Source organism: Cynoglossus semilaevis, chromosome 8 (genome assembly GCF_000523025.1).
Source record: "Cynoglossus semilaevis isolate Cse_v1.0 chromosome 8, Cse_v1.0, whole genome shotgun sequence".
Lineage (NCBI taxonomy): Eukaryota > Metazoa > Chordata > Actinopteri > Pleuronectiformes > Cynoglossidae > Cynoglossus > Cynoglossus semilaevis.
In genome coordinates, this window is record NC_024314.1 from 5,520,204 (window position 1) to 5,547,842 (window position 27,639).

General features: G+C 40.1%; 3 protein-coding genes across 4 annotated transcripts in view; 1 reads left to right on the forward strand and 2 right to left on the reverse strand.

The window, feature by feature from the left end:
* Positions 1-7,595, forward strand: part of med24 (mediator complex subunit 24) — a 12,202-nt gene extending 4,607 nt beyond the window's left edge. Inside the window, exons 18-28 of the mRNA XM_025057757.1 lie at positions 1,818-1,841; positions 1,906-1,919; positions 1,986-2,085; positions 2,431-2,606; positions 2,700-2,964; positions 3,811-3,992; positions 4,093-4,186; positions 4,271-4,370; positions 5,047-5,127; positions 6,112-6,260; positions 7,233-7,595. Coding sequence (XP_024913525.1) covers positions 1,818-1,841; positions 1,906-1,919; positions 1,986-2,085; positions 2,431-2,606; positions 2,700-2,964; positions 3,811-3,992; positions 4,093-4,186; positions 4,271-4,370; positions 5,047-5,127; positions 6,112-6,260; positions 7,233-7,349 — 1,302 coding nt within the window. The 3' untranslated portion in view covers positions 7,350-7,595. The remainder of the gene's footprint in view (positions 1-1,817; positions 1,842-1,905; positions 1,920-1,985; positions 2,086-2,430; positions 2,607-2,699; positions 2,965-3,810; positions 3,993-4,092; positions 4,187-4,270; positions 4,371-5,046; positions 5,128-6,111; positions 6,261-7,232) is intronic.
* A 360-nt stretch (positions 7,596-7,955) lies between these two features.
* Positions 7,956-12,934, reverse strand: csf3a (colony stimulating factor 3 (granulocyte) a). Of its 2 annotated transcripts, none has more exons than XM_008314262.3 (5): positions 12,897-12,934; positions 12,256-12,446; positions 10,110-10,220; positions 9,877-10,017; positions 7,956-8,985 (listed from the first exon to the last, which is right to left on the reverse strand). In XM_008314262.3, the coding sequence occupies exons 1-5, from the start codon at positions 12,910-12,912 to the stop codon at positions 8,794-8,796; spliced, it is 651 nt and encodes a 216-aa protein (XP_008312484.2). In that variant the 5' UTR covers positions 12,913-12,934; the 3' UTR covers positions 7,956-8,793. The 2 variants fall into 2 exon arrangements, with proteins under 2 accessions (XP_008312484.2, XP_016889454.1); XM_017033965.2 differs by lacking the exon at positions 12,897-12,934 and adding an exon at positions 12,783-12,882.
* Positions 12,935-17,486: 4,552 nt separating this feature from the next.
* Positions 17,487-27,123, reverse strand: lrrc3ca (leucine rich repeat containing 3Ca). Its single transcript, XM_008314263.3, has 2 exons — positions 24,894-27,123; positions 17,487-20,848 (listed from the first exon to the last, which is right to left on the reverse strand). Exon 2 carries the CDS (start codon positions 20,772-20,774, stop codon positions 19,980-19,982), a length of 795 nt encoding a protein of 264 aa, XP_008312485.1. The 5' UTR covers positions 20,775-20,848; positions 24,894-27,123; the 3' UTR covers positions 17,487-19,979.
* Between the last annotated feature and the right edge of the window lie 516 nt (positions 27,124-27,639).

Consider the following 27,639-nt stretch of genomic DNA (forward strand, 5'->3'; position numbering starts at 1 on the left):
GGTTTGCTGAATGTCTTCTGTAATGAAGGCTCTTTAAAGAAGGATTGTTGAATATTTAACCAAGACAGTATAGATAGATAGATAGTACTTTATTAATCCCTCAGGAGTTCCCTTTGGGAAATTTAGGCTCCAGCAGCAGCAATATAGCACCAAAATAACAGTAAAAACACACAAATAGGTGAAATACAATAAAATACAAACATGAGTAGCAGCACTCTGTCAATGAAAATGGGGAAACCTGAACAGTGGATGTAGATTAGTAGGTAATTATTGTTGCGTGTATGGTGTTGTTGGTGTGTTGTTGATGGCAATCTCAATTATTATTTATTATATTTCAATTATACCATTGTTATATATATATATATATATATATATATATATCCACATATATATGTAAAACAATGGTGTGTGTGTGTGTGTATATATATATATATATATAAGGTATATATACCTATTGAACAGGTATATAATAGTTTATGTGTATGTCAACCAGATTTATACAACCATTATTACTAAGAGCTACCATATATATGTTATATGTATAGATATTAGTAATATATTTATACACAGTATATAGATTATAAATATATAACCATATACATACATATATGTACATATACATATGCCCGCACACACACACACATACATACATATAGACATACATTTAAATATGCATACTCATGTACAGACATACACATATATTAGCATTGTGTGAGCATATATATACGTATACATAAACATATACTTATAATAGAGTATAAAATAGAAATACACTGGTTTATTGAAATATAATACTAATGTAATTGGAGTTTGTGGTTATTTCACTGAAATAATTGTTGGGTTATTGCCCCTTACTCCCCTATCCACCAGTCGTTTGTTAGCCCTCCTCCCAACCAGTGAAGAGTTAAACAGTTTAATTGCCCAGTGGAAAAATTCGTTTTTAAGTCTATTGGTCCTGCTCTTTGGAAGGAGCATCCTGTCACTGAACAGACTCGTCTGATTGCTGATGACAGGGTGCATAGGATGAGTGGCATTGTTCAAGATGGCGAGCAGTTTGCCAAGTGTTCTCTTCTCTGCCACTGTCACCCGAGGGTCCTGGTTGGATCTGTGTAAGTGGTGTGCTGCTCCCCCAGCACACCACAGCCTACGAAATAACACTGGCAACTACAGACTGGTAAAACATTTTCAGGAGTTTCCTGCAGATGTTGAAAGACCTGAGCCTCTGCAGGACATAGCCTACTCTGGGCCTTCTTGTACAGCTGCCTACTGTTGTGTGCCCAGTCCAGCTTGTTGTCCAACCACAGCCCAAGGTATTTATAGGTCTCCACGACCTCCACCTCCTGACCCTCGATAAGAACTGGTTGGAGTTTTTGTTTGTATTTCCCAAAGTCTATGACCAGCTCCTTGGTCTTGGAGGTGTTGAGCTGCAGATGCCTGTAATCCTACCTCATTGTTGTCCTTGATACACCCCACGATGATAAGAAAGTTGTTTTGTTTTTTTCTTTGATGCTGAAAACCTAATAACAAAGCCTGGGGTTCGCAAAATGATGTGTGCTCTAAAAATAGTTGAATGCCCTAGGTGAGCATGGCTTTAACCCATCAACTTAGTGAGCAGGTGACACTTGACTTCCTTAACCACAAGACCACCTGTGCCCCATGGTATCAATTAATATCAGAAAATTAGTTGTTGGGACGATATCAGATATCGGCAAAAAGTTATTATCGAACATCCCTAGTAATAAGCTTACATCTGTGATGCAGTAGCTGTAAACTACACCAATACATAAAAAAAAATGGACCGTAATCTGATTCTACAGGTCATTCTGCTTAACCCTAATTATGTATCATAAGTGTAATTTTAAAGTTTTCTGTTGAAGTCTTGACATAAACCACACATAGGTAAAGGAAATGCCTTTAGCGTTACGTGTCATTCTTTCCGTTTTGGTTGATTTTTTTTTTTTTTTTCCCCCTTTCTGTGGTAACAGTCAGGTGAAATGGCATGAAATCTGCCTCAGCATCCCAGCAGCCATCCTGGAAGTTCTTAATGCGTGGGAGAATGGAGTGTTGTCGGTGGAGGCGGTACAGGTAGGTGTTGTCTTTTTTTTTTAATTCCTACTAAAAGGGAAAATATTCAGAGGGTTTCTGATAATCGGCTGTTCATCTAACATCACTTGTCTCCCTTTCCGTGACGCCTGAATTGCTCATGGGTCAAATGACCATGTTTTTTTCTGTGGAAATGACAGCCTTACAGCAACAGTGACTGTCATTTTCTCTCTTAATTGTTTTTTACGTTTGCCAATCACACTATTTTCCCTCATTTTCTCTCTTAATTGTTTACGTTTGCCAATCACACTATTTTCCATTGTGCCATCAGGCCTTCCTTCCTCTTTTTTTCTCACTGCTAGTATCCGCCTTTCTCTTCTTTTGCAGAAGATCACAGACAACATCAAGGGAAAGGTCTGCAGTATGGCCATTTGTGCTGTGGCCTGGTTAGTGGCCCACGTTAGAGTGCTGGGGAGGGATGAGAGGGAGAAACCTCAGACTATGATCAGGCAGCTGGTGACTCCACTTTATGGAGAAAACACCCTGCAGTTTTACAACGAACGGTACACAAAACAAAACACCAACACACTGTGTTTGTAACCTCCGTCCATGAGCTTTGCTGAATCCATCTTTCTCACATTCTCTCTTTTCACCAGCGTTATCATCATGAGTTCCATCATGGAGCACATGTGCGCCGATGTCTTCCAACAAACAGCCACGACCCTGCGACCTCCGGTGGAGGGCCAGGAGCCTATTCCCTATCGCAATCTGCTGCCCGCCAAAGAGCCCATCCACAAGGCACTCAGCACACAGTTCCAGGTTGTGCTACGCAAAGGCTGGGTGGATAGTCGTGCATTGCATCTGTTTGAGAGTCTCCTCAACATGGGAGGCGTTTTCTGGTTCACCAACAATCTAGTCAAAGTAGGTTTCATTACCTGGACCACTGAAAATGTTATAGGTTTAATAGAAGAAGATATAAAGTCTTTGATTAAAAAAAAAGATTACAAAAGCAGATGTGCAACAGGAATTATTTTGCAATATTTGCGTAGAGGAGTCTCTGTACTTGTCCCATCAGGACAACTGTTCTAACACGACTAGTCTGGACTTGTCTGAACACACTGAGAAAGGAGTTTCGAAACAATGTGAATCACATTTGTAGCAACCTGATTTGGCCACTGTGGTGAGGAGGGTGAGGAACTAATGTTCGATTTGGCCCTGACTTGCCCGAATGTGTCTGGACTTGCCAGGTTTTTTTTTGACTTGTACTCCTGTCCTGTCCTGTACTCAGGGTTGCGAAAAAAAAAAGTCATTGACAGGAAATACTGTAATTAATATTTTACCGCCACACAAATATGCTTTACCAAAGTCACTGATGAAGTCCTGAATTTCTGTAGGAAGAGTATGACAAAAGTAACAACAAAATGTGCTTGTTTTGACAAAGACTTGTTAAGTCTACAAGAAAGATTTCCAGGAAATTTGTTTTGAGATGATATTTTAAATTAAGAGTTTTTGTTTTTTTTGGTATGCATGTTCAGTGTCCATGTCAAGTCAATTCCAGTGATGAACTTGCACCATAAGGTTCTGATTTAGTTTCTTTTTATGGAATTGCCAGATCTCTGTGTTTTGAATCTTTGTCGCATGGGCCCTAAGTTTGTGGGATTTCCCTTTCTGTCTTTTACTCATACTTCACTACTGTACAATTCGTCATCATCAGTTCAAGTGTGTGAAAGTGTCTAAGTGGAGAATTTCAATCTTATCCTTTTTCAGGAGCTGCTGAAGGAGACTCGACAAGAATGGGCCAATCGGGCGGTGGAGATTCTTTACAGCATCTTCTGTTTGGACACTCAGCAGATCACGCTCACTCTGCTGGGTACGATTCTGCCAAACCTGCTAACTGACACCGCCCGCTGGAACAGCCTGGCAGACCCTCCAGGAAAGGCCTTGGCCAAGTAAGAGAGAATGGCATGGTTTTATTTATGACTTGTAATAATTGTGACCACGTACGACTTATTTAACACCACCTTTCGTTGTCTCCATACGACAACTCAGGTTGGCAGTGTGGTGCGCGCTCAGCTCTTACTCCTTTCACAACAAAGGTGCCTCCTCTGCACGTCAACGCAAGAGGCAACGAGAAGATATCGAGGTAAAATCTCTCAGGATGAATATTATGGAAATAGAGTGACATCATTGACGATGCCCTAAGATGAAGTAAATATTATCACCGCAGGACTACAACAGCCTTTTCCCTTTGGATGACACTCAACCGTCGAAACTCATGCGCCTGCTCAGCTCCAATGAGGATGAACCCGTCGCCCTCTCCAGTCCAGGTCAGTCTATGAACTGGTTAAATCTTTTTATTAAACCTGTTACAGTCAGAGCCCTGAACTTAGGAAATACAACAGTTTCCAGGAAAGTCATACACAAGGTAAAAATATGTTTTATCTCTGTATAATTTATGTGTTGAACTCCTTGATTCTGCAGGAGGATGTGTTGCTTTCATCTGAAAAATTTGAGCAATACTGTTGGTTAACCAGATACAGACAGTGTCTCAGTTTCTGTTTTAATCCCGTGGGATATTTGAAATGACTCCCATCACCAGGTGGAATCATCTTTTTTGGATACACCTTATTTCTGAATTCCTCTAGGCCCTCTCATGTGTCTGTAACATTTAATCTGTGGCTTTAAAACAAAACAAAAACTGATAAGCAACTTTAGCTTTTTCTAAGCTTAGACGTTCTAGAAATGTATGAGCTTTGAGTTTTCCATGGGATGAAAGAGTCATTCAGAAACTGAGAATTATATCAATAAGGAAACCTTGGTTAACTTTGTTTCTACCCAAGTAAAAATGTTTTTTATGAGTAAAATTACATCAGATGAAACAGGAAGGAAGTATCTCACGCTTTCACAAGAAGACACTCCGAAGAGTAACTAGTCATTCAGCAATAACTCAATGTCAGTCTTTGACCTTTTTTTCTGTTTTTCTTGATACATGTTCCTCCCCAGGAGACAGATCTATTAGCACTTCCCTGTCGGCCTCCCAGCTTTATACTGTTAACATGAGAGATCCTCTGAACCGAGTTCTGGGTAAGAACTTTTCTTGGACCGTGTGTCAAAAATGGTGGCAAAGAAAATTTTGAAAGTTTGAAACGCATTTTAGTGTGAATGAACTTAAACAAAGTTTAAAAGTTTGAAATCCTGTTAAGGAAGATATTTTTTAAGAAGTACATATTTACTCAATCAGATTCATGTTTGAGCAACAATGGCTAAAAGGTAGTTTAATGTGGAGCAAAAATTATTAAATTAAAAAATAGATTTCTAGAAGATTTTAATAGATAATATGACTGACATACAAATCAGGGATTCCTTAAAAGATAGAAACATGAAATTTTGTTGAAAAATGACACCACAAAAAGGAACGACACATTAAAAAAAAAAAAAACTGCGAACAAAAACCAAATATTGCAGTAACCACAAGCTAATTACCCAAATATTAAATCTGCAAAAGACCTTTTCTAGTAATTGCTGATAGTTGGTTACAAGTTAGTTACAGAATTGCTACTATTATGCCAAAAGTTGACAAATCTAATCTTAGGATCATCCCAAAAACTATAATGTTAAATGTTAGAATATATTACCCATGTCCGACTCCCTATAGAAACCAATACATAACAAACCTCAGATATTGCGTATATTTAGGGAGTAAATACTTTTGACATAAAATGCATTTTTGACTTGTCTATATTTAATTCAATTGATCCTGCAGAAATTTCAGTGGTGTTCAAGGTGAAGAATTGAAAACAGAGCTCTTCTGTGCAGCACACGTGTTATTGATTTGCTGCAGGCCCACTGAGAATCCTGCAAAAATTACAGTTGTGCAAGAGCCTGAATCATCTTATTATTAGGCTTTCAACTCCTCACATTGTTGGCAGATCAAGTCTCTGACACCTGTTTTACAAAAATGAACTTTGTGAAACATTTCATTTTAAAAGTATTTATGTGAATGGGGTGGATCTCCTGCCTTCTACTCGACCGTGATGCCGCACATTACCTTTCCTTCTGTTCCCACAGCGAACCTATTCCTCCTCATCTCCTCCATCCTGGGCTCCAAGATGGCAGGGCCTCACACCCAGTTTGTGCAGAGTTTTATGGAGGAGTGCGTCGAGTGCCTGGAGCAGGGGAGTCGTGGAAGCATCCTCCAGTTTATGCCTTTTACTATGGTGAGTTATGATCTGCCAGCAGAGGCCAGATATGAGGAGAGGAGACGTACGAGGCTGTTGGATAGCCGCTTGATCAAAAACATCCTTCTCTTGGCACACATATTTTTGTTTTGAAAAAACATAATAATAATAACAGATGTGTTGGATTTTGTTACATGGATTAAGCAAAAAGCTGATCATGGTTTTCTTCAATTCAGTATTTCTATGTATGAACACCTAAATGCAGGATCAGGACACAAAAATTAAATCAAAGTGTAACGTAAACAACAGGTCAACTACATCAGGTAGGATGAGGCTTTGAATTGTAGAGTTTAGGATACGTTATGACCTGATTCACATGCTTTTGATGTTGCCTTCAAGTCTGGTGGAAAGTCATAAACTTTTCAATCTTGCAGCAAAGTTGTCTCCAGTGAGTGTAGAGGGATCCCAGAATGTGATGGTTAGAGAAGGAACAGAAAAACAAAACAGGACGTCCAGGAGGAGATTTCAATAATTTGGAATGCACCCTTGCAGCACCTAATGTGACCACTTCGTGTTGATATAGTACTAGAACTGATTTGCAATGTTTGAGCAGTATTGTTGCCTGGACTTGTAATGTGTCAGCGCCCTCTTGAAAAACAGGATCAAAGTACGTGGCAAAAACGCCAACTCCATGTCACAACACAGAATATACGAAGAGAATCTCTCAAAATAATGAGAAACTTCAATCATAAAGGTAATACAAAATGCACAGGCTAATGTTAGAGGAGCTGGGATGAATGCAAAAACCTAAATTACTAGAAATCAAATTCAAGAAAGAAACTTTTTTTCTTATATTGACTTGATACAAATGACTTCCAAATGTTCTGGGCCGTTGACAGATGAATGACTTTTTTTTTTGTTTTTCTTGTTTTTTACTAACCTACAATATTTTTGTAGAAGGAAAGAACTAAGAACATGTGCCGTGATTGCTATGTGTTTTTGTGCTGCCAGGTTTCTGAGCTCCTCAAGCTGCCTGCTCTGGCCCAGCCAAAAGTTGTCCTGGCGATCACTGACCTGACTCTGCCGCTTGGGAGGAGAGTAGCTGCTAAAGCCATATCTGCCTTGTGAAGATATGACACTTCAAATTTCTCTCCACTATTAAAATAACATGGTGTTGGCCCTGGATTGTTCCTTATGAAACGCCATAACTAGTTTTTGTTTGTTTGTTTTTTTTGTACCTGAGAAGATCATTTCATTGTTTGCTGTAAAATGTCTTTAACCCTCTTTCTGGGAACTCCTTTTTTTACCACTGTGTTTGTAGAAGGTCTTTTATTAACTTTGTAAATAAAATTCAGACCAAATGTCAACCTGAAACAGCCTGTTTCTGCTTGTCATTCAATGGAGATCGATTCATTGGTCAATATTTGTAGATTTCATTGTGATTACGTTGTATTTTGTAATCAGCTGACTGGTTATTCATGATCAGCTGACCACATAACCTAGGAGATGCCTATAAATGGACTACTAATCATGTGACAAACGAAGCATGTGATCCAGTCGTCAGAATGAATCATCCAACTTTTGGTTGCATTTCCAAACCAAGCAGCCTCCACTTGGGAATGGCATTAATGCAATCTCAATGATGAAAGCATGAATCAGTGCTTCTATCCTGCTGTGGACACATTTGGTAAATGATATGATGATAAAAAAAAAGCTTAAGTCTTTAAAGCTTTTAAAGGCAGTTTTTATTGAGCAACAAAGAGTACAAAATATGTCCCAAAAAATTAGTAGTTACACCTGGTTGATGCTAAAGGTCTTAAAATAAGTTCATAAATATCTAAATTATTTTCTGCTGTTATGGAATCAGAAGAACATTACTGAACAATATCTATACATGGTTTGTAGTTTGGTCATTAGGTGTTACTAGAATGAACTGCCACACAAAGTCTTAAGTTAAAATATTTAACAATTAACAGTACGATACAAAGCTTGATTGTTATTAAAAATAAATTCCCTAAATAAATATATCGCTCATCTTCATAAATATTTAAATATATAATGGACAGATAGAAAAATAAATATGAGTTTAACAAATAAATAAATACATGCGTAACAAAATGACAGAATTAGTAAAAGTAGTAAAAAAATTAAATTAAATAAAAAACTCCCACCACACATGAACCCTGAGGCCCCAACATTAACTCCTGGAATCAGTCATTTCAGGACATGTGTACGATTCATCCTGTCCCTCCTCATATTTCTGTTGTTACTTATGAGTGAGTGTCTTTTCCTGGCTTTTAACCAATGCATGTAGTTGAAAATATTGCCATAAATTCACTTTGCTGTGTTACAGAGAACATGTCAATGTTTTCAGTGTTACATTATGTATGGCTGTATGTAGGATATATTAAGATAAAATGTTATCTAAAATTTAAAACTGAAATGTATAAAAACAACATAAATAAATTATTTGTTAAAAAAATACTGTTGTGAGGCCATCAGCACTGCTGTGTCTCCCAAACCCTACACCTGGGGGCCAAGCTAAAAGCAGTCACACTAATGCGTGTGATGGTCAGCTCTCCGTGTTTTCGTCCTCACTGCAGTCCAGACTCCTGAGGCAGCGCACTATGTCCTGTCCAAAGGACTGGAGCTTCACCAGAGTCAGATGTGCTGCTAGTTGAACCTCGTAATGTCCATCAATATGTAGAGACACTGGCGCTGGTGTTGACTGCACCACAGAGTCTCTGTGAAGCATTTTCTGCATCTGCAGAGCGAAGGTAAAAACAATGCATTCGTTTAAAAATAAGATTTATAATATGTTATCATGCTCAGCTAGGTGAGCTGATTGGCTGATCATTTTTATCAGAATACTCTATTTATATTTTAGCACTTAAGTGCAAGTAAGTAATTAAATCTGAGTGGTTTTCCCAAGTCACAATTTGGAAGATTTTTTGTGATGTGTATTGCTGATTTTAGGCAGCTCCAAAAATGTTCTTCTCTAGCTTTGTTAAGGCGGCCATTTTTGGCACTACCTTCATCCAGTTGTGAGTTCATAAAACTGCTAATAACACAGAAAACCCTCCTCTTAAAATGTTAGTATATTTTTCTACATTTGAAATGTTGTTCTTTACATTTCAGCTAGCTCTAGAAGCTGATAGTTGTCCTGTTCCATCTTGACCAGTGCTAACTAGCTAGTATGCTACACTACCTCTGCTAAGCTGTGCTATTGTGTTGAGGCTGGTCAAAATGTTATTAACATTACCACTCTGAAATGTCGGTAAATGTTTTGCTGTATGAATTGTTGTTATATGAGGACAGATAATATAAATGACATAGTTCTTAAAGTATGCTAACTGGCTAACTTGCTGTGTTATCTTGCTTTTTTGTTATAGTGTGATAATGAAAAAGGAAGGTCAAGAAAGTGAACTCATTGTGTTCACAGCTCACCACTGCACACAACCAAATGTGACCTCTGTTTTTATCCCATCACCAAAGTGAACAGTGGGCAGCTTTAAGGGGGAGCAGAGAGTGGGGACGGTGCCATGATCAGAGAACCTCAGTGGCGTTTTAATTAGGTTTATATTAGACATTTGCATCAGATGTTTTTTTCTATTGACATGTTACTGTATTAGGTGATTGTAGGATGTTTTCTTACCTTATTGATTTGAATAGTGAGATCCTTGATGTCAGACATTAATTCCACCACTTTGTTCTTATTTTGCAGCCTCTCTGAGATGGTGCTCAGTAAGGCACTGAACTGATGGAGCCCCTCAGACATGTTTTTCAAACTGGTATTCTATTTAAACAAAAAAAAAGAAGAAAAAAAGGAAAAAATATTAGTTTTTTCATTTTACTTTTATTTCTGTAAAACTCTCCCAATTTGCTTACCAGGCTGAAGTTTTCTGACACTGGTGTGACAACAGGGGTAGGAGGGATGCCAATGCTGTTGGCCATGAACTCAAACCTCAAATTGTCAGGTGAGTTGAGCTGCAGTGTGTTCTGTGAGGGAGATAAAATGTTGTTGTTAGGGCTGGATTAGAGCATGGCATGCAACAACACACGTGCCCTTATATAATTGCAGGTCTGCATCTATTTCTCATAAAATATGACAGCCGTACAGGTACTAATGTTCTTGTCATTCAGTATCAGCTATACTGTGCTGTGATTATTAAATTCTTTCTATAAAGCTTGGTATTTTAACCAAAAACGGTCTGAACACATGTCGTGTGTGTTTTGAAAAATGACTCCTGTCAAGTGAAGTAAAACGTTTGATTGATTCAAACTGCTGCAATTTAAACTTCATCCATATAAAGCAGTCTTCAATCTCTGTAGGCATGAAGACGTGATCATTTGGACCAGGGGTGCTGAACTCATGATATGTTTATTTTAATATTCAACATAGAACACATATGTGGTTCTTTTTAATTAAATGACGGTGGCTGCAGTTGCTCTCAGCTCCTTTGAGCTTGAGAAACATTTTGAAAGTTCCTAACTGATATAAAATCATAAAAACTCAACAATATAAGTAGTGGCTGCTGGTCATTGCCTTAGAAATAAAGTGAGGAGCAGAGAACTCTAGTAGTTGAAGACAGAGCGAGTTGTCCTTCACATAAGAGGAGACAGATTAGGTGGTCTAAAGCCTCAGGACAGGAAGCCTTCAGGGGACCCACCTCAGGGTTCCACCCCAGGGCAGACTGAGGACTAGACAGATGACTCACGTGTCCGTGCTGAGTATTCCTGCCAGGAGGAGTTGTAGCTAGCCTTGCTAAGGCTGCTGCCTCTGACCCATATACAGTGTGGAATGAGATGAGATGAGATTCAGGAATTTTTGGTTTGTTCTTCTTCGTGGGCTGTGGCCCTAAGGAATTTGAATGGCTACAGTGTACAGTACAGGCCACAGGTCTGACTTCCTGGTGCAACTCGTTCCGTTCATCCAGGCCTTGAAGGGTCCTATATAGAAGCCCCTAAAGAATGGTCTGTGAGCACCTGGATTTGAACCTGCTGACCTGTCTAGCCTCCAGTTTACTGTACGTCAGAGCCAAGAGAGCGGGAGAGTTTGGAACAGCTGTGTCTCTTTAAAACATGAACAACAGTTTAGGTTGTCATGAAACGTAGATCTTTTTATACTTGGAAGCATTGGGATTGGACTCTGGAGTAGCACATGACTGTTTATATCGTATGATTTTGATGTCTATCCACATAGGTTTGACTAGACTAGATTGATCAGAGAACTTTTAATGAGCTTATCCTTCAATTTCACACTTAAATCATGATATTTATCTTACAATTAATTTGTTTTTATCTCATACTTTTTAATCATATAACTACGACCTTCTTGAGTTCTTTTTCTTGGCTTTTTAATGTCATTCCTTTTTCTCTAATCATTTCATTGTGGCTTTTTGTCTCAACTTTTTGGTCAAATTTTGGCTCACGATTTTCTCTTACTTCAAATGTTAATCCTCTCAAGTGTTTGATCAAGGCTATTATCTAGTGCTGACTTTTCATCTCATTACTGTTGACAACTATCTTGACTTTTCATGTCATCTCAAAGCAATGACTTTTCTTAGTTTAACTTCTCACATCTACATCTTTTGTCCTCGTTGTGATGACTTTATCCCATCATTGCTGTTCGCTCTGGTCAGGACTTTCAGGATGGTCTGTTTTAGCCCACATTTACGACCTAATCTGAGATTTTCCCTCTGGACCTGTCCTACCACGCAGCCCCACACAGAGCCATAAAAGTTGGCACGATTCCTCCTGCAGACAAATTCTCATTTGAACTCTTCACTGCTCCCATCACTGTCAGTCAGTGCCGCACCAACCAAGCGTTGGTATAATTTATCTACAAGTTCTCTATTATGCAGCAGGCACTGAGTGGCGTAGGTTCTTGTGCCTGATAAGGGGGCTTTGTGCTCCTCACAGGCTCAGTCACGCATGGACTCATTACGCAGCAGCCCTGCTCCAAAATCCCTGCTGCGTAAACGCAGTTCAACAAAGCCTGATTGCCCCCGCGGGCGGCGCTAGTTAGTCTCACCTGGCTGTGAATGCACGATTTGTGCGTGTCAGGAATGGATTGCAGGATCTTTAGTGCCAGGCTGCGGCTCCTCTCCACCAGCTCCTGGAAATCCGGATCCTCAACAAGTGCGCTGCTCTTCGGCGTCTGCTGCTGCAGCGGCGCGCTGCGTCCGATGCTGGCCATGAGGCTGCAGGGAATGACGACAATGGCTACAAGAAGGGGGGAAAAACAGGAATCAATACCTCGGCGCTGTGGGGAGCATCAACACAGTCATTCTTTATCCATCCAGAACGTGTTTGTGTGTCTGAGGAGGAGTACAAGCGGAACAAAGCCTGGCTCTCTCCTTCTCTCTCTCTCTCTCTCTCTTCCTCTCCTGCTGCAGCACTGGGCATGCCCCATCCCCTGCAGGCTACACAGAACAGTCACTGAGAGGTGAAACCTAAACCCCAAAATGACTCCATACTATTTTAAGAAATAGTATGAGAGTACCACAAATAGACCCACTACATGTCCACCAGTGAAAGCATCCAACCATAAAGCTGCACCTTAAACTCGGGCTTTTCTTGAAGCTTCCTTCACCCTCCTGTGTCTGAGTCTCTGGAGAGGATCAGTAAGAGGAAGGAAAGCAAGTGTTTTCAAAGCATGACCTCACTACTCACCAATCAGCACGTTCATGGTCTCTGTTGGCTAATGTTTGACAAAGTGGTGACCTCAAGTCATGATTTACAGGACACTTATAGTCACATATATAGGGGGTTCCCAGTCTCAAAATGCGTAGAAGAGCTTTTATGCAAAAGCCACATTTTCCATCAATGGGCCCACATAAATTATAGATGAGGATAAAGTATTAAGTTATAAAGTAGAAAGGATTCAGTATTTTCTATTTGAGGACAGGCACAAGTCACCCATTAGTAAAATCAAGTTTAATAAAGAGGTGATCTTAAAACCTTTGACACATTTTCCTACTCAGACCTTTTTTTTTTTGTTGCTAGAATCCAAAACCTGTAGCTTGATCACTATAAAGTGTCAATAATATCTTATTTGTACAATTTTCTACATTCGTATTTTTCTATATCCAAGTTTGTTATCACTGATATTAGCCAGATATTAATGGAGGCAGAAAATAGATCAGGTTTAAAAACCACAAATGAATCTGCGTACACCAGTTCTCTAACAGGGTTTCTCTCCAGTTACCGCCATTTTGACCAACATAAATAAATAATTAGCCTGTTTAAATGAACACACGCACATTCAAGTTCCAACGCGGTTGATTTCCAGCATTCCACTAGGGGGAGCACACGTACAATCAGCAGTATCATCCTTTGAGATACACTTTTTCGGGTGTTTATGTCGTATGTCATGTAGCGTACGCGTGTATTCAGTCATAAAGTTTGCCGTATTTTGAATTTTAGTCAGATTTTGGACATTTTTACCCCATGCTTTTAATATTTTCTACTACATGATTCCTCACGTAAACTTCAAAGTTTGTCGTCAGTGTGGTTGAGATGAAAACCTTACACAGCAGCACTTTATGCAGTGGGATACTGTGCAGTAGTTCCAGGCCATTACAGCTGTGCATGCACCTTCTTTTATGGCGTTGTAAATATGCAGGGAATTGCATCTTTGTTATTTTGGCAGTTTTAGTGGTCTGTTTTCCAGATTGCAATGAAGTTGTTATAAAAAGCCTCCAGAGTAACACGGTTCCCTGGATTCCTTTTGGAAACTCCACGTTTTTCGTCATTCTTCTTCACTAAGAAGAGAAGCTGCTCTGCATCAGTTGCGCAAAAACCACCTTGGAGTCATATGAAGACATTTTTTGAGGAAACAGGCATTTCCTGTGACAGCAGACGGAGAAATCGAAAAAAGAAAGTTCTAAACTATTTAGATCTTGTGTTTTTTCAGATGTTGTTTTGCTTTTTGTAGGTTATTTGTGTTTCTGATGCTATTCGATATTGAATATGTAGATATTTCCCATATTTTTAGTTTGAGAAATGGAAAGATTGTACTGTAAAACGAAACTTAAAGAAGCTGAATGGAGTGTTATCGATGGTGAAAACACACACATTTTAAAATATTCGTTCTCATTTTTGTATGTTTGTAGCATTTAGACATCTATAAATATTATAAAATATAAATATAATTAATAATATTCATGATTTTTTATAGGATTATTTTTTTTAGAAGAGAAGCTTACAGTACAAGAGTGCCATCTGGTGGAGATATAGCAAAAGTCCACTTTTGATGTTTTTGACACTTGATATTTCTGAGAAATTAAAACGAAAAGAAAAATCAACTTGATAAAATGTTTAAATGCTACAGCAATATATTTCACATGGTGCAAAATACACTTTACAAACTTTTACAACTTGGCTGACCGTCAGTAAGAGTGATCTTAAAGTAAAACATGTTTTAACCTTAAATTTTAACTACCTATTATGATATTTCCAGAGAAAATCAATTTACTCCTCATGCCCTCCATCTTCCAAGCCATTGTCAGGACTTATGTAATCACCTCTAAAGGTCAGCAGTGTTCCTTAACTGTGACAGATCAGTTGGCCTCATTCTCTGACACGGGGCCCCTTGATTAGCCTCTGAAACTACGTTACATCTGGCCATGCTCGATAGGCTGTGAAGTGAAGCTGTCAAATCTGATCCCTGAAAAGCACACGGCTCTGATCTCCAGTCAATCCTCCACATGAAAGGAGGCCATTATTCACCGCTGAGGCCTCGCTCCGCGGCCCCGTCAATGAGCCACTCGGAAACCACCGACAGCAGGGTTTATTTGATGTGCAGCGGAACACGGCGTGTCACCTTTTGTATCTGCCACGGTGCTTCTGTAGCAGTAGGTGAAATGATATCTGCTCCGTGAACGACATTAGATTTTGAGTGATGAATCTTTCGTCTGCTAAGAGGCTCAGGATGTTAGCTGCATGAGGATGTGTGGAGGTCGGGGGCGAGGTTAGGGATGACAGTCGAGACTCCATGTTCATAAGTACAAAAATCAGACGATGGGTTTTATTCCTAACACTTAAATATTCAAAACTAGCTTCTAATTAGTTACCTGAGCAGAGCTTTCACACCAACAGTACATTATTATTCCAAATCATAAAACCCAGATCAGAATTTTATATTGTTTTATATCTAACACTCCAAATCATAAAACCCAGATCAAAATTTTATATTGTTTTATATCTAACACTTTCCACTTTCCACTTTTCCCCATTCAACAAGACCCAAAATTATTCTAAATATAAAGACCCTTAACCTTTTGCCTAGATTACTCCACAGCATTAAAAAGACCCTGGATTATAAGAAAACAGACCAATAATATTTTTCTACCTTTTGTTTATCTTAATAAACATCTAGAACTGGGTCTAAATAAACCAGTTTTGGTTTATTGGGGTCTAGATTAGTTTATTTAGAACCAGTCCAGTTTAATCATAGCTAGTATACTTTATGCAGGTCTAGTCCAGTCTATTTATATCTAGTCTTGTTCATTCATAGCTAGTCTAGTTTATTAGGAATCTAGTGTTGAAATGCCAAGTCAGGACTTTCTATATCTGCTGCAGGAACAGATTGGACATGATTTTTCTCAAATATGGCATTCATAGAAAGTGGAAAATCCACTTTAATTGGAAACTGTTTGGCAGAGTTGGGTGTATTTTATTCCCTGAAGCTAGATGAAATTTCTCTCAGGATTTGAGTCACTGAATACTTCCTTAGAAATAACTTCACAACACATAGTGATGGTCATCATTTCTAGGTACACTTCCCTGTGGTTTCGTCATCTGATGAGATCAGATGTGTGAATCTAAAATAAGACATCCTCTCAGTGTCAAGTTGGAAGATGCGTAATATGTCGTATTAGCTTCATAAAGCCAATCACAGGGTGGCAGTTTCCACAATGACACTCCAGTGGTTGGCACTTCCTAAATTCCTAAGGACAAAAAAAATAACATGTACATAAACATGTGTACATTCTTTGAGTATATAAAGATATAAAAATATAAAGTGTAAATGTTTGTAATGATTGAAATGCCTTGGTTATCAGAGTTAGAACTTTTATTGATTTAATTTTCACCATGAAAATGGCATGTATATTATTAATACTAGTGTGAATCAGTATGTAATATTAATCATAACGTACATAAAGTAGCATAAAGTATTAGATTTTTAGATCACATGCTCGAACCAATATTTAATGTGAATGAATCCTAAGTATCATTCTGTAAGTAAAGATATTTACATGCCAACATTTACACACTGGTAACAACAGGGGGAGCTGTTTTACCCAAAATAGATTTCGGTGCAATAGCTCGGCGGTACAGGGAGCACAGGCCGGAAAAAGGAGATAATTAGTAAATACTGACCCTAACTCACAGGATGGTCTCACTGACGTCCTTGGATGTTGCACCTTTGGTGTCAATTACCTTATTTTAGCAATAAGGACAAATGGACAGATGTCCACACAGGCTCTTTGCTGGGAGCCACCATGTGACCTCACAGCTTGGAAACATTTTTCACCTGCAACCCAATCCCAAACAGGGCTGCGCTCTGTGGGATTGGATGCGTCACCTTATCCCCCACACTGTGTCCCATTACCCAGCAGTTGTAATGCTCACACCAGTGTAACGTGTCCAAGGCAGCAGGCGGGGCAAACTGAGCCGGCCTGAAATTTAAATTAACCTCAGCAATGTTGTGTGTGTGCTGGGGGAGCAGGGAGGTGTTTCATTACCAGTGCACACACGTGTACACACACACACACACACACACACACACACCTGTTGTACATGCAAGTTAACAATAGAATGAGCTCACTCACATATGTTAGCTGAAAGAAAAACACATGTTTGTAACTAGGTTTGTGTTTATCTGCTGTGGTGGTGAGTCTGTCAACAGTGACCGGTTCCAAAGGCACCATCACACTGTGAACATCGTTCCATCTGTTTATCTTCCTGCTGTTCAGGACCAGGCAGTGAATTCAGGCTTCTTTAGAATTAGCTTCAGATCTTTATCAATGGCTTATTCCACATTAACTTATGGAAGAAGAGAATCGAGAATCAGCAATTTAATATGATATTTAATCTCTTTAAAAACATTTTAGGCTAAAGTTAAAAAGTTTACCGATAAAAATTAACAAAAAATTAACAAAAATTAGCAAAAACTGAAGCCTTAGCAATATTTTCTTTTAGAATATAACAAATCATCTTGCCAGAAAAAATCTGTTGCAAAATTAAAAGATGGCAAATAAGACCAAAATTAAAAACAACAAAATAGACAAATTCAGACAATGTTGATATATTAAAAAAAAACAGAGCTAGCCAAAACAATAGCTCTAAAAATAGTAAGAAATTAGACATGGCGAAAATCTCTAAAGTTTAGTTTGATGACACCAGACTTAGTTTGATGACTCTTTTTTTTTTTATTTCAGTTGTCAATGTTTTAACCACAGCTCCAATAAACCCAAACCCAATAAACAGATCTATTAGATCTGTTTCACTCTGTGTGAATGGCGCCTTCTCTGCATTCAGACGTTGGCTGTAAAAAATTCAAACATCTAATAAATAGGGGCAGCCGTCGCTCCCTCAGTTAAACCCTTTCAGATTTGCCTGTGTGACTATTAAGCAGCCGCAGCAGAGGGGGCCGCTTGATCCCCTGTGGCGTTCTCCCTTAATCTTTCCCCGAGAACTGGGTCACACAAGTGGATGCACTGCCAGACTTTCTGCTCTGGTGTTTTTACGTCCATCATAAATCTTACAGCGGTCCCTCTCTCTCTCATTCTCCCTCTGCTCTGGGGGCATTTTGTTTGTCGGACAGAGGGAAACCCTTGTTGACAGACCGTTTCCTGTATCTTAAACGTCTGATTTCATTATTCAGGGCAGCAGTAGCTGAAAAAAAAAAAGAAAGACAAGAGGCCGTCTAAGACACATGTCTGGTGTAGATTACATTACCTTTCCACTTCAAATACATTTCCCTTTTTCCCAGTCTCATTTGAAACAGTGATTTCATCAGAGTAGGAGACGCAAATTCATCTTGCTCCTCGCCATGGACGGGGTGAAACGGGAGAGCTACACTTATGGCACTTCTTTTTAAATGATCAATAGATGTAATTTGGAAAGCCCGTGAGAGAGACTGCATTAGACAATATGGCTCCCTGAGGCACCGCCAGTGACTATTAAGACACAAGGTGGGGGGGGGGGGCAGCATGGATGCTCTCTCCAGATCAGCCAGAATGACCACCAGGGATGTCTCTGTGTTTCTTTTAATTAACTGGGGTTGAAGAGGTGAGAGTAATGAGTGTTTGCTGAAGGGTTCTTCTGAGATGGAGACAAACTTGACCCTGCTGTCATTAATAGTCTTCGTCTCGCTCTCTGGTTTTATGAGCAGCTGAACTGCAGTAAGCCTCTAATTATCTCAGAAATCAACATTTTCTGACAATACGACTATGTTGGTTAAAAGGTCAGCGGCTTGTGACCGTGACAAAAAGACTGACATGTTGACATTAGCATATTATGCTAAGGAGTAATTCCAGAGCTGCAATGCGTTTCTGGTATCAGGTAAGCATCCAGTGTAATGCCTCTGTAGTCTCTGCTTCCATTAAGCAGATAAAAGAACTCTATCAACCTTGACTGAACAAAGTGCTTGTTTTCTTTCCTCTTTACAAACCTGCCCTGTCTGCAGGCACTCACTGTAAATCCTAATCCTGAAGAAAATGAAAGAAAATACACCCTTAAAAAGCGCTTGTGCCTTCCATCGAAATCTTTAAAACATTGACGATTCAGTATTGACAAGAACGCGCTTACACAACCTTTGTTGTGTAAGCGCGTTCTTACACAACAAAGGTTGAAAAAAAGCAAGCAAAAAAGAGCAGTAAGGGTTTGAGTTTTCCAAATTTTAACTTTTTGGCACAACTAAGCCTGTAATGTTGACCTTTAATGTTCCACAAAATATATTGATATTACTATATATTTGATTTTTGGGGGGGGTTTAGACGAGTTGCTGTTGCTGTCAAGGTCCTCTGAATAAATGCTTTGAAATAGGAGTACATGTTATATGTGTTATTGGTCAGGATTCTCTATTATGTTTTTCAATATTATATTATATATATGCTGTATGTGTGTGTGTGTGTGTGTATTTATAGGCCTTGGACTAATATGACTTTGACAATTAAGAATCAGGAGATTCTAAATTCCATAAATGGTGAAATACTCAAGTAACTCAGTTTGAGAAGATAAAAACATCCAAACAAACAACTTTGAGTGAAAAACCATTTTACTTTGTTTAATTATGAATACTGTCAGAATTGAATGTAATACAGAACACAGTGTTCTTCAGTGTTGCTTTGTGGTTGCGTCATATTGCTGTCTGATGGTGTCTCTCTATTTCTGTGTGTGTGTGAGTGTGTGTGTGTGTGAGAGAGAGAGAGAGAGAGAGAGAAGAGTGCATGCACCAGTGGATAAATCCCATTTATATCCCATATTTGGATATCCTTTTTACAGTGCCCAGACTGGACCATTGACAGTTACTCCTAATGGGCTGCTGAAAGATGAATTATTTATCTGAGCTAGGTTGCATCTGCCCTGTTTCTTGTGCTGGCTTATGTCTACTTGCTCAAATTAGCTTTGTGACAGATGGCCTAACGGGTCCGAGATGGATGACTGCTATGTAGCTGCAAACTTAATCTCCATCCAGTTCAGTGTGGGTAGCAATGTCAGCTCCCGAGTGCAGCTCCGTTCTTCTTCCTATACAACAGTGCTAATAGTCGAGGATTCTTCAGACTTTCCCTGTTTGCTGGGCAACGACTTAAGGTACTCTAGATGCCTGCGCGCGTCCTCCTGGTTAGCCCTGACGTAGTACACCAGGTAGGAGATGACCATAGCAAACCAGCCGAACATAACGACCAGCATGGCCACGTCTGTAGTCCTCTTCATCACTAAGCACAAGTCTACGTCCTGTTTTAATAGAATGGCCTGTCCTTGAACTCCAATGTCCTTAGGTTCTGATGTGTTGCACACAATGCCCGTCAGTGACGTAGGCTCCAGGTCCACTCGAAGCAGGGCCCTCTGCAGGTTGCAGTCACAATGCCATGGATTGTTTGTTAGATTGGCACGAGACCGTAGGCCCTCAAATGCCTCAGCACTAAAGTTGACTAATTTGTTAGAAGAAACGTCCAGGAACCTCAGTGAGGGGCCCAGGCCTCTGAAGGCCGCTGGGTCCAGTCGACTCAGTTCATTGTGTGATAGATCCAGTTCGACCAGGTGAGGCAGACCTGCGAAAGCATTAGTTGGGACCTTTGTTAAGAGGTTATAGTCCAAGTAAATACGTTGCGTGTCGTTGGGAATGTCCTGGGGGATCTCTGTGAGCTGCAGGTTGCTGCAGCGCATCATCTTGCCGCTGCTCTCATTCTCAGAGCAGTAGCAGCTCTTGGAGCAACTGGTGTCAGCGTGCTGGAAGCAGAAGGAGATTAGCACCAGGCTGTGCAGCAGCAGACACATGACCACTGAGTGGCGCAGTAGCCAGTCTGCAAGTAAAGGCATGGTGGGACATGAGCGCGCTCCAGGAAGGACCACCTGGACGTGCAGGTTGACGTCCACATCAGGCTCTGCAGTAGCTGTTGAAGACAGAATATGGAAACAACAGAAACTAGCATTAGCACTGGTGATGAAGCAGCGATATTCATTACATGAGATGCTCTTTTTGTCCGAGTGGTGGGGGGTATTTTTTTAATTCTATTATTAGACTTTAGACAAGTTTGTACCATTGCACAAATAATCACATGTTTGGCTGGTGCAGAAAATGCCAGACTTTTGTGACTCCTAATTGGATGTAAACTATTGAATCTTTCCTCAGAAATCATGGGTAATTGCCACTGGTCTATAGACTCCGTGCTGTTATCTTCCAATACAGTAACTTGTCTAATTGCTGTGAAGAGACAGTAGTGATGCTGCATACACCATTGCTGTATGCCGTCTTCCAAACAAACACACACACACACATATATAAATATAAATACATATATATATATTTCCAAAATAGTCTAAAGATCAAAACATTCTCTTTATGCCAGCACAATAAATAAACAGGGAAAAACCTTTGGTGTCACAGTGGCTCCTTTGTAATTGACGTCCCTGCAGTGCAGAGCTATTTCAGTCCAACATAGTGATATGACACAGTGAGAAACAAAATGTACTCATCACGACATGACGTCAACTTTGGACTCATGTGTGTTTCCATCTCTTTCTTTCATCAAAGCTATCGCTCTCAACATTTTCTCTACACCAGTCACCATTACAGGCCAAATATCTGCTAAAGGAATAGCTGTGTACTAGGAAGGAAAGGGCATTAGCCAAGTTGGTCTCAAGATGGACCAAAATACCCTGCTCTTTAACGGTTACATTGGCATTCCATGGAATGACAGGCATGTTAAGAAGACAGGAGACAACCTTTCACTGCATGTCCTTCAATCAGTTCCATAGTGTAGCGGTTAGCACGCCTGCCTTGGAAGCAGAGAGCAGAGAGTCCTGGCGTCGCTTCCCAGAGGGACCACATGCTTGGTGCTGCCTGTTAACCACATATCTGCTGCTAACACAACAATTTCCCAAATATGAGATCAGTATAGTACAAATGTTTTTTTTTTTTTAAATATACAGCAGATGGCTTTAATTTAAAGATATGAAGTCTATGATTTTACAAACACCTGCCAAAGAAGACGTCCTGTCCCATAAACTACACTTTTATATTTTGTACCTGCCTTCGAAAAACGGCAGATCTACCCACCTGAACATACTTCATTAATAGCTGATCAGCAGGGCAAGCTCCTATCTTGTTACTAATCCTCCTCGGGGCTTAACTTAACTCCTCAAGTCAGTGTAGCATCAGTTCTAGCCAATCATCCAATCCCTTCAGTTGGGGGTAATTCCAAAGCTTCAAACCACATCCAGACCAACAAATCTGACAATGTGTTGGTCTGTCCTCTCTGAGACAAAGAGGAAACCAGAGAGATGACGCAAATGTCTTGATTTCGTCTAAATGCCCAGAGACTGGGCAAGATCCGCTTACCAAGATTAAAAAATGAAACCGATCTCTAAGTACCTCTGTGTATCACATGACATCCAGAGGGTAGATGTAGTGGTAATCGTGCTGTGTCTGTGTACACGGGGGGTTAGAGACGACATCAAGTTTAGACACACTTAATAATACTCCTGTTGTAATGCCAATTTAAGAGACGCTTTCCAGGCAACCCAAATAATAAGCCACCAGAGAAAGGCTTGACGGACAGATGAAGAGGAGCAGAGCCCTGATGAAGCCTTTGCTTCTAAGCCCTGACTGCTGCTGTCTGCCTCCCTTGGCCTGGAGATGCTTATCTATACGTCTTCATTAGGGCCGACATCTGAAAGATTTCCCTGTGCATCCCAGTGTCAACGGAGCGTATGAGAAAGTAACACAGCACGTACCACAGATGCAGCTCCACACAAGGAAATAAAGGATCTGGTTTCAACTCAACTGTGTAACACAACGCTCGCGCGAAGGCTGCACTTTTCCTGTCAAACAAGCATGCCACCCTGGTATTTTGGTGGGAGATAATGGGGGACAAGAGGGTGATGGGGGAAGAGGGAGAAGAGGGGGAGGAGGGAAGGAGGGAAGTGTGTGTAGGCTGGTAGAAAGGAATGGGCACACACACAGAGGAGGACACAGAATGACGTAGAGACAATTTCAGGAGTGGAAGAACATCACAACATTACAACACCCTAATGAGACGTGGAGAGAGTTGGTAAGGCCCGGCAACAGCTGATGAAGGCAGCCGGCAGAGAAGGAAGAACAGGGAGAGGAGCGGGGGATGATGAATAGGAAGAAGGGTGGGGCGACCAGTAACGCTTACATTTTCTAAAAATGTCTTCAAACCAAAATATGCTTCTCAAAGACTTCCCCGGCCAAAAAAATGAGTCATTTTGCTAATGCTACCTCTCACTGCCATATGCATATGGAACAAATGCAGTAAATCAATAGCAATTAACAGGGGCCAGCTCTTACAGGGTTCATAAACTCATCGCCTACTTATGTGATAAATAGCTCCTGCTTTTAATTTACGCAATAGATTAACACAACACTCAGGCAAACCAAAGGTCAGCCTCCCTGTCTGTAAATTCACACCACTGACAAATCCTGGCGCCAATTATGTGAGCAGTGGTTATTGGGTCTCAAAGAGCCAATATTTTATCACCACGCCAACACTTTCTGAGGTGATATGCTGTTTTTTGGGGGTTTTTTTTCTCACATGACTCTGACCTTTTCATGGCACTACATCACAGCAGGGAGGCAAACACATGAATGGTGGATAAGCAGTCTCCGGCTTTCTGGTTATCAATGAGAGGTGTGCATGACAGAAGGGGAAACAGGAAAACAAAAACATCCTTAACTTAACCCTTGAAACACTGTGTTTGTGAATGTGAGTGCGGTCGTGTTTTTTTATTTGTTCTCCTCCTCTCCTGACGCCAGTCTCAATAATAAAGATGTTCGTTTTCATGCCCTAGAGAAAACAGTGTGCTTGGAAGAGTTCCATTGTACCGTAACATCTCCCTCTTCCTTCCTCTCGCTCTCTCACTCTCTCTTAACTCTCTCTCACAAACACAACAATATTGTAAAGCAGGAGTCTCCAAGATGTTTCAGGTCAAGGACCCCCTAACTGATGCAGAGGTGGAGCATGTGTTGCTGAATTTAGTTTATTTATTTCATTTTTAAGTGAAAGACAACATCTTTCCCTTCACAGTCTCTCTTCAGTATTTGAGTAATTCCTTTCTCTATACTTGTTTTTAAATCACCTGCTGTTTACTGTTTAATTTGGACAGTTAATTATTGTTTATTTTGTATTTTAGAGGATGGCTAGGATTGTTCAAGTTCTCTTTTCCTTCTCATTGTATCGTATGGTATCAAATCCTGTCATATCTTATTGTTCTAATTACTAACTGTGAGTATTTAGTTAAAGACAGCAAAATATAACTTTTTTTAAATTACCCATAAACCCCCTGCCAATCTCTGTGACCTCTAAGTGGTTCATGGACCCCCTGTTAGTGTCCTGTTTATGAGTATGAAGGCTCATGTGGCACCTTTTTTATAATTAAATCTAAAAATATATTTTGATTCGTCATTGGCTCCATATAACTTGAAAAAGTTGTCCATCATTAATTTCCATTTCTTAAAATGACAGTGACACTCCAGCATAACAGAAGAAGTCCAAATAAATGTAGGTCTAAATCTAATTCATCCATTAACTAATCAGCTCGTTCTTGGATCTTGGATCCTGTCAGTGAATAATCAGATAAACGTCTTTAAAGATTTGACCACTTACATAATCATAAAGGCCCTAGAAAGATACTGTTCCATTCCTTTTCATTCACCTTTGCTTTGGGGAAAATTCAATATGAAATAATACGATAGGAATACATACATATATATGTATATATGTATGTATATATATATTTTGTCATTAAGGTTTTGGAGTCACTTTTAAATTAGGGGAAAAGACCAAACAGGCTTTTTCAATCACAACAAACATAAATCGTGTGTTTTATTAGACGTTTCTTTCACTGAGGTTGTAAACTGAGTGAAGGCACATGCATCCACGCAGGAAAAACGTGCACTGAGAAAGGCGCACTCACGTATTTGCAGCTTTCCCTCTGCTGTCCATGCTGCGATGTATCAGCGAGGGTCCACGTTGAACTGGTCCAGTGAGTGACAGCTCTCCGCGGTTCGGTGCAGGGCTCGGTTACCTTCCATTGGTGTGTTTCAGCAGCTGGTTAAACTTGTGCCAGTCAGAGGCGCTCCTACTGTGGCACAGTGCTGCTGCGACTCCTGCTGCTGCTGCTGCTGCTGCCGCAGCTGCTGGTGCTTCAGTTCAGGTCTCGCTCTGTGCAGCCTCTGTTAGTTTCCACGCAACAAGAAAACCAGGCAACACTAGTGGAGGAGCCAGGGTGAAGTGGAGAGGAGGCAGGAGGCAGGAGGCAGGAGCGTCAATAATGGCTGACGATACTGATCCTGGATCAGAGAAATTCAGAGCGCGCAGCTTTTTACGCACGGGGGCAATTTAAAGATGGAGCGGTTGTTTTTCACTCTGCTGTGACGACTCAGTGCTGGGAAGACATCGGTGCAGATATGATGAGGTGATGTGGAGCAGATGAGGACAAAAGGATCATCCTCACAGTTCCTCATAATTCTTTTTTTACGCAAATATTTTAAACTTAAAACTTAACTTTGTTAACAGGCAACGATTTTATTTATTTATGTCTCTTAGGAAATGGCCAATCACTGGTTTGACTGGATATTTGCAAAAATAAAAAAAAAATAAAAACCAAAAAATGACTCCACCAGTATTTTTAATAACAAATACTGAAAATAAAATTAAAAAGAGACATTTCCTAGGAACTTGGCCTTTCCCTAAACTAAAGTCCTGAACTGAAAAAGACTGTAACATTTGGGATGACATTCACACCTGACCATGTGGACAGGCTGGCAGAATTCTGTCTTTAAAGTTGTTGAAAAGAAACCTAGTAAACTAGTAACCTAAGGGACTGGGGTTTGTTAGAAAGTACACAAATACACTGGTTTCTTCAACCCTCACTGTGCGTACAGGACTATTAACTGCAGACACCTGAAGCTCTTCCTGTATCTGGTCAACAGAAACCCACTGGTACCTGTGGATGCTTCAGCTTCTATGAAACCTTAACTCTAACCTTATCAATAACTGACTGACTGGACTCAGCATTTATTTCAGATTAGTAATACACAGTGGTACTGCAACCTTGAACACCAAGGATTCTTTTATCATGTACCACTTCTGGCTCTACAAGCTTTTAATTTTTCAAATCAAGTTGACAGTGCAGTGAATACATTTGTAAATGCTGCACTTATAATACAAGATGGAATGAATTTCATAAAGGATGATATTTTTTTGCTGCTTTACTTTTTACCGGCTACCTGCACTTTGGCTAGAGATATTTCATAATTAGCCTTGTAGGGAGAGGACAGTGACATAATGCTGTTTTGCTGTTTACAAATGGAGGCAGAGAGGCTGAAGAGCACAGGTTGCAGACCTGTGTATGAGTATATGTATTTATCGTTGTCCTTTGACACAAATCCCGTCTGATTGAACTCTTTTTTTTCTTCTGCCTAATTGTGTTTTAGCTTCGGTCACAACAAAGGATTTTTGCAGCCTTAGAGGAGTCAAACCCTCACACTAACACAGTGATCTCAGAGGAAGTGTAGTGATGGAGAAGAAAACCTGCACTAATTGTGTTTGAAGTTTGTTGTGGCCTGTGACTTCCAGGGCGGTGGATCGCTGGCCGCCCCCACGTCCTGTTTCTGCTCTGCTGGCAGCTGATAAGGAACCTCAGCCCGGCTCAAATTTACTATGAAAACAGGAGTGCATGTGTGCTGCCCACTGGCCTGGGAGTGCCGGTCCAGCCGTCATAGGAATGAATGGAATTAAAATACAGTGGACTGCTCCACCTACATGGTGCACTCTGTGTACTGTACATTACAGGTAACTGCAGCCAAGGTTCAGGCCTCACGACTGCTTATCAAAACGCACTTCTGAAGTCAAAACTTTCTTCTCTCTTGGAAAGAAAACTTAAGGAAATGCGACAGTGAATATTAAACTAATGTAGCTGCTCAATATGTTTTATGTTGAGAATGTGAAGAATATATTATAATTAAAGAGAATAGTTTTTTTTAATTCATTTTTTGACTAACTTCCTACCAGCCTTTCTTTACTGTATATCCAGGTTCATGAAGTCATTCTGCACAGTTTTTACACTGGACACCCTTCCTGACACATTCAGCCATGGGATTTCGGGACTAAATGTTTTCATAGCTGGAACCCTCTGCACAGCAGGCTGGATTCCTACCTGCCTCAAGCTGAAACTGCCCAGCATGGCTGAATTCTCTGGGTCTCAGGGGGGGATAGTATTTATTAATTCCGATAATTCAGGCTTCACAAAAAGAGAAGAAGAAGAACTTTTATTTCTACTACATACTACATACTTGTGTGTGGTTTTATTATAAGGCAGCAGAAACATTTCTCTGTTTGCAGAAATGGTGCGTGTTCCTCTATCTTCAATTTTCTTCACATGCAATTATTAACAACACCACATTGTCTTAAAAAAAGATTCACATTGACACCCTGATAGGTTCACATAGAAACACAGTGGATCTTTAATGGCCGAACAGTTTTTTTCTAGTTGTACATACTTATATGTAAAATTAGCCAAATCCAAAATGGCTCCCAGACACATTTCAACAGGTCCCAAAAACGAACTCCCACAAAACATTAAATTCCAACTGTTGGATGAAGAAGTTCTTTGGACCACAGATCCCATTGTTGTGCCTCTACTGTCTGCTCAGAAGGAG